The sequence below is a fragment of the Topomyia yanbarensis genome, chromosome 2 (genome assembly GCF_030247195.1).
Source record: "Topomyia yanbarensis strain Yona2022 chromosome 2, ASM3024719v1, whole genome shotgun sequence".
In the NCBI taxonomy this organism is placed as follows: Eukaryota; Metazoa; Arthropoda; class Insecta; order Diptera; family Culicidae; genus Topomyia; species Topomyia yanbarensis.
Genome location: NC_080671.1, coordinates 356,534,386 through 356,547,028, shown reverse-complemented (window position 1 = coordinate 356,547,028; position 12,643 = coordinate 356,534,386). Strand labels below are relative to the sequence as shown.

The window sequence follows — 12,643 nt, the reverse complement described above, 5'->3', positions numbered from 1 at the left end:
GAAAGATTAAAAGCTTTGTGGTGAAGAGTTGTGATTATTAAATTCGAAAGAAATTCTAGAGTCAATTTAATTAAATAATGCGTTTTTTTATTTCATCAAACAAAAGCCTTGTACAACGAGCAGCACGGCGAAGCTAACTAACTCCTAACTGTTAAGTTCTCACGACAGAAAAATTCAAGCATTCAGAGACATGTGGACATATTGAACCACATTCTGCATTTCAACATAAGCATTCGAATAAAATTGAAATTCGTTTAGTTGGGATGTCGCTATTGAAAATGTATGCAATCTACATTCGTTCATTGAAAGCAATCCGTCTTCATGTAAAAAGGGCTGATTGTATTTTAAGCCTCAATGATATTCTTAAGTTTTGCTCTAAGTTGTAGTCTATTGTTAAATAGACGAAATATAGAACGATGCTTAATCTATAGTCATCAATTATCTGATATAGGGAAATGTTAAGAGATAAGTAACAGTTATTGATGGTTAATTGGTTGTATGGTTAACTCATTTTAATTCATGAACAAAATTGTTGGTGTTGTACCAGTCTATTTCGAACAGTCCGGATGCAGTGGAAAATGCTTCACCGGCCATAACCCCAACAAACAACGAAAGCTGAACAAGCCTTTAATCCAAGAGAATAAGCTGAACAAGACTTGTTTAAGCGATTATTCAGCTAAATTGTTTGTTGGGACGTCAGACCTAGAAAAGCGAAAGTTTCATTTAGCGGAATTTGTCCTTATAAATTTGACCATTGTCCATTTGTCCCAGATATGACGAAGTGCAGAGTCATTTAGTCATATCCGCAGCTTGCTTGCGAGTGAAAGATTTTATGGCCAGTTTGAAAGCTTTTTCTTTTACTTCCTGCACAACTTCATTGCTTGAATTTTGGCCACCGATTACAAGTTTAAGTATGAATAATGCTCTTCTTAGTGTGGAGCCCTTGGCTGGACTGCCTATGCGTAAAGACGGTACTGCATCCTCCATGTGAAATTATTCACCAGAAAAAAAATGTCGGCTAAAATAAAGTACAAAAATAATATTTTTCTGTATTTGGAACAACGACAGTAAAATAATTGTGTAGAAGAATTTCACTTGCCTGACTTCTTTATTATTGTTTAATGTTACTATAGTCAAGCGAAGTAGATTGCATATATCAAAGGCATACTATGATAAAGTAAGGAAATGAGTGCCGAGTATCGATCTTTCTTTGACATTTCGGGGGACCGTTCTAGTACTACCTGAACCATGGGAAATCATTGATTCATCCGTGTAACGACGAGGACAAAGAAGGATGGTTCACTTGATTTCTTACCAGATGAGTTAACCACTTTTCCTGCCGTTGTATCTTCCTGTTTTTCACTTTAAGGATTTTTCTCTTATTGCTGAAGATTCACTGTTTTAAACTTTGGAACTTAATTTATTCAGAAAATATTTACAAACGTTATCTTAAAGCTACATGTTGCACGCGCGATTCATATATCGCTACGGGAAAATTTATCCCTTCTAGTTCTTAAGTTTTTCCCTATTCTCCTGTGATACGGCGCAGATTTCCTATGGCCTTAGAAGGGCGCAATTCCTATTTGTTTACTTATATATTTGGCCCTGCCTCTTCAAGACTGACATATTTAACCACAATACGGACTCTTGTCATTCAATCCTAGTCCAATCCCGTAAGGGTTCACAAAATATGCGGTTACATCTACCGCTTTCTAAGATTTTATTGCTATCTTAACCGCAGAGAAAGTGAAAAGGAAAAACCAAAGCTAGCTAGTCTGACTGCATATTGCATGCTTATGTAAATTAGGTGCGGGAGGTTGGTAAATAGACAGTGTGATCCCTTTTCATTTCATTTTCGAGATTTTAAGATTAACATCAACCTTTCCTACGCGAATGAATAACAATCTCAATTGGGGGGAGCAATAATTCGTCTCAATTAGTCTCTGATGTGACTGTGACAGTACAGTAATTTTACAATAATTTATAGTAAATTCTAGTATTATGCTACATTACAAAAACAATAAACTTTAACCACAGATTAACAGACATAACACTATGAGGGAATTCCCTCAAAAAACATCGATCCGACAATTTTCCCAGAACACTAGCTCCACCTTTTATTCACAGTCCCAAACACTCATTTACTGGTGGGTTACCCCTCAGTTTTGGGAACAATTTTTCACTAGTGGTCTATCCCCCATATGCTTGTTCATATGTCAGTGGCGCCATAATTTCAAATGTGGCCAGAGTCCCAACTATAAATATATTTAAAATGGCCGTTAAAGCGGGTGAAGCTTTGTTTTTGAGTGTTATGTCTGTTAGTCTGTGCTTTAACTTTTCAAGAGTAAATTTCAATGTAGGGTAAGGTGGGGCAAATCCGACCTAGTAAATGGTTTTGGCTGTAAAATGTTCATTTTACAACGGATCAAGTCGTTTTATATACCAAATTAAAGGTTAGACTCCTAGGCAACTTAATGTATATAACATTTTATTTCGATCTTCGGAATATCTTGAGATACAAGCGTTTTACAAAAATGTTCATTTTTGCTGTTTTCAAAAATGGTGGGGTAAACCCGAACCCCTATGTTTTTGGTTGATGTAGTGCAGATATTACTCAAATTTTATGGGTTTTCAATGATAAATCAATAAATGTTGTGTTATTGAATTGTAACATGAAGAAAATGAAGTTCAATATCAATCTTGGAATGCTAAAATCACGAGCAGTAGCACGTAATGATATTCCCATTTGCATCGGAGCAATTGCTCGACGAATACTATAATCATCAAGTTTTTGTGTCTTTCGTTTGTAATTATGAACCATTTTGCATAAAAATAATAAATAATAACAATGAAAATATATTTCAATTTGATAAATCAAAATTTTCTTAGCAAAAAAGCAATCGGATTTACCCCAATATTTAGAGGTTGGATATATGAATATATGAAAAAGGTTGAACTGAATTCATCTATGCACTTTGTAGGACTTAAATCAAAGAATTTAAATCCACTTACATTTATTATGCAATCACTTTAACAATCAGAAATATCCTGTAGTCAGTGATGCACAAAAGTCAAATCAAAAGTTGTAAAAACACACTTTTTGTCGTACGAGCATCTCATTGTAGACTAATAAAATGCTGTCATACCACCATTATGATTATTTTCGATGCTCTACACGACAACATTGATATTAGTTCGCGTAGTGCTTCTGATTTTCGGTAACAGAGAGGGGTCGGGTTTACACAACGGTCGGATTTGCCCCACCTTACCCTAAAATTGACTTTTACAGTAAAAAGAGGGGGGGGGGGAGGGGTAAAAAACATTAAAAAGTCGATTTTAAAATTTAATGAGAATTTACTGTATCAGTTTTTGCTGAACAGTAAAATTGATTGTCACATGAAATTTTATTGTAAATCTGCTGTAAAGAACTCTGCGTCGAACAATGTTGAAACAATAATAACTATAACAAATACAAATAATTTGTATTAGGCTATAATATCTGTTGTTGTATTATTGTTTGTAGGGGAAATGCTATTGTGAAATTCTATCCGGGATGGAATAATCATTAGTGAAGCAGCCATTAGGTTTTTAACTGACTCGTTGGGTAGAGAAAATAATATATTCAAAAATCACAGTAGTAAAATTACCCTAAAGAGTATAAATGATATGATTTACTCAATATTAGTTAGGTTTACGGTATAGCGTTGTGTTCTTTTTCGGTAGCGTGTATGAATTATGGTTGACAGAAAAACGATACTTTATTCGAACATCCATCATCTGTCATACTGAATATTTTGCTGTCAATTTCATTGTAACAATTCGTTGTAACTTTGTAAAGGAAAAAGGAATGTTAAAAATTATTTAATCCTCCGAAAACGGCGAGGAAAAAAAGTAATTCCAAATACGATCCTGTGGTTGGGCTGTTCAGGTGAAATATATTCAAAAATAGTTCCTCGCTATTCTGGGATAGTGAAACACGCTTGGATTGAAGCGCAGCAAATAAAACCAGAAACAAAAATAAAAATGGCTCGCTCCATCAGTCCTGGAGGCTACTCAAATTACGAAGACGATTCGCTGTTTCAAAGTGCAGCCTACACACACGACTTGAACGAACAAATGAGAGTTCCAAAGCGTATTCGGGCTACCGGAGATTACTTCGATGATCATGAGCTGCTGTCCAACGGGAATGGAGCCATCAATTCCTGGAACTATCACGATAAAATCGAGATGAATGTTCCGGATCGGATTGTGGTACTTGGTCAAGATCAGCATCTAGGTATGTTTCATGTGTCCGTGCAGATCTAGGAAGCATTGCTTCTCTCGTTTGTCAAAACCATTTCGCTTACTAACCTTGTTCCCTTTGTCTATTGGTGGGTGTCCTAATAAAATTTTCCCCTCGCATGTCACCGTATTTCAAATTTGTGTCATACTGCATTTAAACGACGTTTAATCGAGCCAGTTCTTACGTCAGGCACCAAGTCGGCTCCCCGTGAGATTATGCTGGAAAACTCCATCCTTCCCAAGGACCCAAGCTTCGTTCGTGTCTCGACTCCTCCACGGGTTATCTCACTGGCGCAACATCATTTCCCATCCGCATCGGACGAACCGGAGGAGGAAAATGAACCAAACGAACACGACGATTATGAGCCCCGTTCGTTGGATTCGACCGAGGACATGACTAACGGTAACCGCGTAGGCGATCGTTCACGTTCGGGACAGAGAAACAGAATGCTTGCCAACGGGGGAGGGGAACTGCAGAAAAGGGCTACTTTTGCCAAGCATAATTCTGAACTGGTCGTCAGTAGAAGGTAAGCCATCGAGGTGAATTATAGGATGTTGCTGGAAATGTTATGTGTCGTTTATTTTCAGCTTCCGCGAGGAGACGCCCACATTTGGTGGAAGTGTGGAAAATCTGACGCCGTCTGAAGAGATGACTAATTTGCGTCGGCAGGTGGCTAAAATGAATCGGCGGCTTTTGGCCATCGAGCTGGACAATGTGCAGCGGCAACATCGGGAAAAGATAATTTACTGCGTAGGATTAGCTTATTTGCTGCTGAAGACATTCATGTGGCTTAGTCGGAAATAATTCAAATGTTTCAGAAAAAAAGAAAATGCCTGCGTTGCATTGTCAGCTAAAATATAGTAGAAATTCTGTAAGACAAACCCTTCATACAAAAGTAACTGTAGTGGTAGCACAGCTCACATGTTAATGAACTTTCGTTGCAGCACTAAGATAAGAAATGCAAGCAGGACGCGAATTGGTGCATTGGTAAATAATCAGAAGTTTTGCTTATTTTTGCTTTTTTAAACTAATCATTTCGATTAAGTTTGTGCTTCATCCAATCAATTGTCATTTTTCTATTCGGTTTTTAGTTTTCTGTTTCAAGTTTAGCGATAGAATTTTTTTTTATTGTAGTAGGAGCACGCCAGCAAAATTATTTTCACAACTCAAAAGCGACTTTTATTAGAACTGGGTAGGATTCATGAGTAGAAAGATAAGTTCTACTTTAAAAGCAGAATAATGAAAATATGGTATATTATTAATATAGTATTGAAACATCGGTAATTGGTCTTCTCGAAATAGTATTTGAAATTGAACCAAACCGCAAATAATTTCCCGCCATGTTTAAACTGTGTAATGCAACAATACAAAGAATAAAGTTTACCTTTAAAACTGAAGACATTGCTTGGGTCAAACGTTTGTTTCATTTGTGTCAATCTCTACTTTCAAATGTTTACATTTACTTTTGAAATAATGCTGATCTGTTTAAAAAATACGGACAATGTGAATGAATTCTTTCCTTAATTATTTTCACAGATGCTTCGTATTGTTCAATGGTCTGTTTAACAATAGCTTAAAAGTTTTAATTAAGAACAATCGAATATGTATTACTTAATAATGCTCTGAAGCGAGTTTTGCGGGAAAATGTGATAGAATTTTAATTCCAAAAAATATTCAATTTTTCTCTTATATTCATTCAACATCCTCAGTCATAATGCATCATGCTACTTAGGCAATCGTTTTACTAGCTTCATCTCGTGTGAAAGCCATATGGCAAACGACAACAGCAGCAACGATCCGGACTGGTGGCTAGCGGCCAGTGGAATCGGAACGTAAGTCAACAGTGTAGTGATACCCAACAGTACCTGTACCCAACCCATCACGGCAACAGCGGTGACCGCAGTGTATGCTCTTGCTGGCAAAACACGACGCTTGGATAGCATAAACATCCCCGTAATGAGCGTTAGTGTTGCCGTACCAAGCACTCGGTGATCGAACTGAACCGTGGTTGGGTTTTCGGTGAAATTGCGCAGTGTCGGGGACAGGGCCAAGATATCGCTAGGAATCCATCGGTCGGCCATCTTAGGAAATGAATTGTAGATCAATCCGGCGTCCAGGCCGGCTACAAAAGCTCCGGAAAGAGCGGTGATGAATACTGCTGCTTTGTTTGCGTGGACGAGTTTCTTGAATTGGAATGTAGCTGCAGGAATCTGACCAATTAGTTTCTGCGCTGGAAGTAGCTTATCTAGTGCCGACCACAGAAGCAGCGTATAGAGCACAAATGCAAGTCCTAGATGAGATGCCAGACGATACTGGGAAACGCGCGGTACGTCGCTTTCATGATGGAATCGATCCTCCAGTCCGGATTTGACCATGTACCAACCCAACAAACCTTGCGCAGCTATTAAAGCGCCAAATGCAATGGTACGGATTTTCATTCCTCGGTCCAGATAGCCTTTGGACCAAAAATACGCAGCAGGTAAAGCGTAAACAATTCCGATCAGACGACCCCACATACGGTGACCGAATTCCATATGCCAAATCATTTTAAATTCGCTCAGTGTCATGTCTTTGTTTTTGCTGAAAATAATTCGTTCGCATTATTTTAAATAATCATATTTCAATCGAAGCCATACATTTTAAATTCAGGAAATTGCTGGTAACGTTCGAACTCTTCCTCCCATTCTTGCTGTGTGCGAGGCATTTTCTCGCCTAGCAGCTTCCAGGTAACCATAGATAAACCGGATTCTGTTAGACGCGTCACTCCACCTTCAATCGGAATTAAGAAAATAAATTAGGTGATGAACAAATCAAACAACTTACAACTTTTATTTGGCTGTTCTATATACGATCTCCTCAATCACAATGCAAACACAATAAACTAGAACTCCGTAACAAATGGTCCCACCTAGTACGACTGCCACAAAAACCATTCCACTGCATCCCAGCAGCCAGTAACCGACGGCTTTACGGCCCTTCGTCGTCACTTCGGGTTTAGTGCAGTACCGGGTCACCGATGTCTGCAGGATTCGGCCAGTTGATGAAATATTTGCCTGGAAGAATCGTCTTCGATTATTACATGTTTAGATTCTATTCCTAGTTATGTTACCTTTCGAATGCTTTGCAAAAGTGACGATTCGCGGATCGCTGGATTGGCACTTACAAACGAACGACATGGTGCTAAGTTTTTCAAAACAATACTCGAGTAACATTTGGTAACCCGAAACAAAGGCACCGCCAATCGAGAGCAGTTGAACATTTTAACTTAACTGACTAAACAGATGACTACTTTGGTTAGGGAATAATAATCGGAATTAACCGGGTCTGAGCGTATACGTGCCTGATTGAGCGATTGCGAAATCTTTTTGTTTTTATTGATATTGGATACACGGAGAGATAAAAATATGGTGAGTTTGCATATTTTTCTCGAGTATTTTTTTCAATACAACACTCAGAAAAAAATCAGAATAAAAACTTTTTGGTTTTATTCAACAATTTTCTCGTTTGATATAGTGACAAACAAGATTCTGGGTTGATTTAATCAATACTGTTGCTTGAAATTACCAACAAATTCATTTGTTGGCTTTTCAATAGTCTCAATACGGGACGTGCAAAGAGAAAAAAGCAACTGTCACTGCGAATCGGCAATGGCTTGTCATTGCGAACCGGACATTCCTTGACGATTTTAATTTTCTTGAAATGGACAGTGTCTGGGTAGTATCGTCATGCTATATACAAGGCGTGCGACGACCCTTGGCTGCTACTCCGTTATCGCTCTGGACTAGCTGAAGTTGCACAGAGAATAAGTAGATAATTATGCTTGGGAATAGCGAAACATCTTTCAATGTGCAACTCCTGGTAATTCTATTTATACCGGCGCCTGCCAGGCCCGAACGTAGATCGCGGAAGGAAAGGTTAGTCCGATATTTGCTTTTGCTAGAGGCCGTATATACTGCGCACTCCACAAGTATCACAGGAGGAGGATATTTTTGTTAGTAAGAGTATAGAAGTTGGATCACTTCTTCTTTACCGACGCCAGAAAGGTGACTTCACTATCTGGACTAGATATCGATCCACCAAACTCATAGACCGGGGACCAACGGGTTTACTTTCCTTCCGAAGGAAGACGTGACCACAGATCACCTCAGAAAAATCTCGACGACCTCGGCTGGAATTGAACACAGGCAAATTGGAATGAGTGGCGGTCACGCTTACTACACAGAGAACAGACATCCATGATCGAACAAAAATATTAAAAAAACGTGTGTAAACATTTGAATTAATATACTAAAAACACTAGCGCCGCCACACCAACCTATCCCAACTATCCGTCAAATCGATTCCGGAACCGGTTCGAAATCCTGGAAGGATTCTGCATGGAATCTAGCACAAAGAAAACAACCGATTCCGACTCTATCGGTTGACGCATTTGAGCTGGAATTCATGCTGGAAGTCCGAATCGGTTCCGGACTAGTTTGACTGGGTAGAGGAATAACCGCTGTCAATTCTGTCGCACTCAGCCACAAAAAAACATGACGACAGCAGCGCACCTGGTTTAGATATCCAAACTACCTTCGAAACCGTTAGGCTGCGTTTACGTAGCGATGTGAATGCATGCATTTGCGATGCAAGCATGTAACGCACATCCAAAAATAAAAGCTGAATTTTCTCCAGTGTTAGCATTTGTTGACAAATAATTTCGCGCAGCTTTCGTGTTGTTTTTTTGGTTATATGATCTGTCAAACATTTCGTTGTTTGGGATTGAACTGATGGTTACTAGTCCTCGACGGTTACTTGCTCTGCCAAATAAACTATTATTTTTGAAGCACAAAATCGTATTGCAGTTATCTTTAAAAAGGTAAGCGTCTTTATTTTCTCTATATCAAGATTATCATATAATCTTCCTGCCATCAGCTCCCTGGAATGTGTTTGGTGAAATGTGGTACCTACATCTTTTCGGCTATAAATCGTTCTGCAAATAAAGGAATACGTTTCGACGTTTGTCCTGGATTACATTAAAACTGAAAACAATGTATGATCTTGTCATTCCTGCCGTTTGAATCTAGGATGGAATGAAAAAAAAATCGGGCATTCAGGAAAAAATGTTCAAGTGGAACCAATATAATATAGAGTTTCATAACCAGTCGGAAATTGTTAAAAAATCATACCTACTTGCGCAAATCCAGTGACTGCTGACTATGCGTCTTCCTGATGGTCAGTAGGTGACACTTTGGAGAAACAGCGCTTTCTCTTCAGAGCCCATATCAGTTGGAACTAACATGGTAAGTTGGATCAAATATCGTACTAAATCAGATCAAGAAAGAAAGTTGTTGGTATCACGAAGACGTTTTATCGCTCTTCTGTGAGCTGATTTAAAACTAATAGAAGATTGGCTAATCTCTTTCTTGTTTCTCCGATAGGTTAACCCCCTCAAAAAGGCACCGTACACTGCTTTTTTGTACCATCATTGTTGGGTGCGATAGTAGTGGCGATAATATGCTATGTGATCACGTAACTGACTATTCTTTTACAATGTCGGAAAACTGCATCTTTTGACAATCCTAAGAAAAAAAGTACAAAGAGTGAGTTTCTATTTGTGCATTTCATGAAAAATTTGATAAAAATTTCCATTCTCAGCTTTAGCTGGTGCAACAAGCATGTTACCACGATTGACAAACAGACCACCGCGATTCTCAACCACATGGCCTTTTCAATTCTGTACATTACTTCCTGAGAGAAACATCTCCTTTGGTCAATGTTGAGATACCAATCTGAAAAATTCGTCGCGAAGCCAATATGCTGGTGTCAATTACGCCAAAATTCACCTGTGTCATTAATCGATGTAGCTAGAGGCACTAGAGATGTGCAAATGAGGACAACGGCCAGCGTAATTCTACCGCCGTGGAAAATTCTACTTTTTGTTTTTTAGCAAAATGTTTTTTGGTTTTATCAAATTTGTTTGCTAATACTTTTACTGCCGCTAGGAGCATTATTGTCCCATGTGTATAGGGATTCCCATAGCACATGGGACAGTTATGCTTCTAGCGGCAGTTTGCTACAAGTACATTTTGATAAATTTACGATTTTTTAAGAATTTTCATTTGCAATTAGTCCGCATAAGAATATTCAAGCTAGTTTAATATAACGCAACGAATAATTATAGTTAAGGTAGACGAGCCGTTATCCATCTCATTAGTCAGGGTAGCTCGTTATTTCGATGATAACTTGGCTTACAGTGTTTGGAGTGCGCTTAAATAAGTATCAACATCTTTGCTTCGTTCCTAAGAAGCAGATCCATAAAAAATCTAGCTTGAAAAATGTAAATTATTCGCGCTTAAGCGAAGCAAAAAGTCGAGTACAAGGCACACTTCATCTTACTATTTGAACTAATGCATTGAATAGAGATAGCTCTGCTCTAACTAATTTGTTCAAATGGGTGGGATGATCAGAGATGCTAAGATGAATTAGGGCACAGTAACCCTACTTAGAGACTGCGTAGTGAAAATCAAATGTATGATTCCTAACCAATATCTGAACATTATTTGGGACGTTGGACGAATATCAATGCTGTTTTTATCCTGCATGTTACTCATAGTATGAGATGTTCCTTTATTACTGAAATTGTGCTGCCAATGTTCGCATAACTGTCCCATGTGCTATGGGATTCCCTATACACATGGGACAATTATGCGTAGAGCGGCAATGTAAGTTCCGTACAATCCAGCGAAAACGACACATCAAACTTCACTTGACACATCAATGACAAAAATTACAAAAAACGTGTCTTTGATAATTTCTTTTGACGATACAATGCGTGTTGGCCTATTCAGTCATTTTCCGTAGGCCGTTTTGAAACAACAAAACGTTTAGCTGAAACTAGACGAATGAATGTTTTAAACTAAAATGAGCGTTTCTCGATAGTATGTAATTGGTTTAGTTCAAGTGTTCTTATTTTAAATAGAAACATTGTTGAAACAAAATAAAAGGTTTCGATAACGCGGCAGCATAGCTCTTCCAATCAATGTTTCGGTCATACAAAACAATGGTTGGATCCGATGGCCTTGAATCAGAGTTGCTTGCTATCACCATCGGTAGGTGGTCACTACAGATATTATCCTCCACTTGCTTCACTTGTTTGCACCGGTAGTTTAGGAATCCGTATCATTTCCCCTGTGTTCAGAATTGTCATATTAAAATTGCCACAAAAATCTTGAACCGTCAAAGATAGATTATCGTCGAACAGACAGACCCGTCCTGTACCGTTGTACAGTGATCCCAAACTAACAAAAAAGACGGTCAAAAGTCTTTCCTGAGTTTCACAGGTGTTTTCATGCTTTGATGTCTTCAGGAAAGTTTCCTAGGATTGCATCCTGAATCTTTTAGGATGGGTACCTTAATTTTGCTTAAGGTGAAAATGCCATTAAAAAATGTTTTAGCTCAACAAAAAAAACATTTTTTGCTTGGAATCTTGTAGAGTCAATTTATTTTGAGCAACTTTGGTGAACGGCAGTCGTGGTGAGGGAAGGAGTTCAATCACGCTAGAAGAGTTGAGGTTAATATTAGAAGTGAACAGGCATAGGGGAAATCATCACAATTATTCGAGATTATTATAATCTAGTAAACATTATAATCTAGTAAATATTTTAATGTAATATGTAATGTAAGTTTAATATTTTGGGAATAATACTTCTGCAATTCCACTGGAAAACAATGATCGGATCCGTGATTTGGTTTAATAAGTTAGCCACCGAAGGATACATACGCTGCATGCAGGGGCCATTGTTCAGTCAACTGGTTGAAAAATCTTCTTACTGTTGGTAGAATAGCAACCAGCAAGCTTTTCAGAGGCACGGTAACGCTGAAAACTGTGAATATCCCGTCCACAATGTTAGAAAATTTAAGTAATCCCGTTTTGGGCGGAGTATCTTACAGTAAAATAGAAGCACTTGGAATATTTGGTTCCCCGAGGTGTGCTGGGAACTCCTGGTTGTAGCTCAAATTTGTAGCAGCCCTTCTAATTGATGAATGATTTTTAATATGTACTCCTGTTTAAGACAGCCTAAGGCCCTTACGACGAAGCTCGGGTGAGGTCATATTAGGTCTTTTTCTAGAGTTTACAAGCGGAGCCGAAGAATGGGTCGTTAAAGGACCGTTAGACAACGTGCCACAAGCGCAGAGACCACTCTCTGCAAGCGCAGTACTGCGCATACACCGTATAGTGAGTGGATATGAACCGAGACCGAATGAAATTCCACTTAACAGTGGTGTAGTAGCTGAGAAGGGGAGGGGGGGGGGTCTTGGGGACAAAATTCCCTCTCCCCACCCCGAAATATTTTATTGATGTTTGAAAAATTGTATATG

The 12,643-nt window shown here is 38.5% G+C and overlaps 2 protein-coding genes and 1 long non-coding RNA gene across 4 annotated transcripts; 2 read left to right on the top strand and 1 right to left on the bottom strand.

The window, feature by feature from the left end:
• The first annotated feature begins 3,788 nt into the window (after positions 1-3,788).
• LOC131684302 (transport and Golgi organization protein 11) lies at positions 3,789-5,697 on the top strand. 2 transcript variants are annotated; one of them, XM_058967038.1, is made up of 3 exons: positions 3,789-4,276; positions 4,472-4,808; positions 4,870-5,697. In XM_058967038.1, exons 1-3 carry the CDS (start codon positions 4,024-4,026, stop codon positions 5,084-5,086), a joined length of 807 nt encoding a protein of 268 aa, XP_058823021.1. In that variant the 5' UTR covers positions 3,789-4,023; the 3' UTR covers positions 5,087-5,697. The 2 variants fall into 2 exon arrangements, with proteins under 2 accessions (XP_058823021.1, XP_058823020.1); XM_058967037.1 differs by having other exon boundaries at positions 4,460-4,808.
• On the bottom strand, positions 5,422-7,706 carry LOC131684300 (cytochrome c oxidase assembly protein COX15 homolog). Its single transcript, XM_058967034.1, has 4 exons — positions 7,392-7,706; positions 7,191-7,335; positions 6,919-7,051; positions 5,422-6,862 (listed from the first exon to the last, which is right to left on the bottom strand). Exons 1-4 carry the CDS (start codon positions 7,539-7,541, stop codon positions 6,007-6,009), a joined length of 1,284 nt encoding a protein of 427 aa, XP_058823017.1. The 5' UTR covers positions 7,542-7,706; the 3' UTR covers positions 5,422-6,006.
• A 1,336-nt stretch (positions 7,707-9,042) lies between these two features.
• Positions 9,043-12,065, top strand: LOC131684305 (uncharacterized). Its single transcript, XR_009304637.1, has 4 exons — positions 9,043-9,140; positions 9,197-9,564; positions 9,703-9,864; positions 9,920-12,065. It is a non-coding gene; the product is annotated as an uncharacterized LOC131684305 (long non-coding RNA).
• The last annotated feature ends 578 nt before the right edge of the window (positions 12,066-12,643 follow it).

Bases quoted from the DNA above. Each gene is read 5' to 3' on its own strand.
- LOC131684302 (XM_058967037.1), top strand. From the start codon at position 4,024: ATGGCTCGCTCCATCAGTCCTGGAGGCTACTCAAATTACGAAGACGAT. The intron at 4,277-4,459 runs GTATGTTTCATG...TAATCGAGCCAG, and splicing joins TGGTCAAGATCAGCATCTAG to TTCTTACGTCAGGCACCAAG. The intron at 4,809-4,869 runs GTAAGCCATCGA...GTTTATTTTCAG, and splicing joins GAACTGGTCGTCAGTAGAAG to CTTCCGCGAGGAGACGCCCA.
- LOC131684300 (XM_058967034.1), bottom strand. From the start codon at position 7,541: ATGTTCAACTGCTCTCGATTGGCGGTGCCTTTGTTTCGGGTTACCAAA. The intron at 7,336-7,391 runs GTAACATAACTA...CGATTCTTCCAG, and splicing joins TTTTGCAAAGCATTCGAAAG to GCAAATATTTCATCAACTGG. The intron at 7,052-7,190 runs GTGGGACCATTT...TTCCGATTGAAG, and splicing joins TTTTGTGGCAGTCGTACTAG to GTGGAGTGACGCGTCTAACA.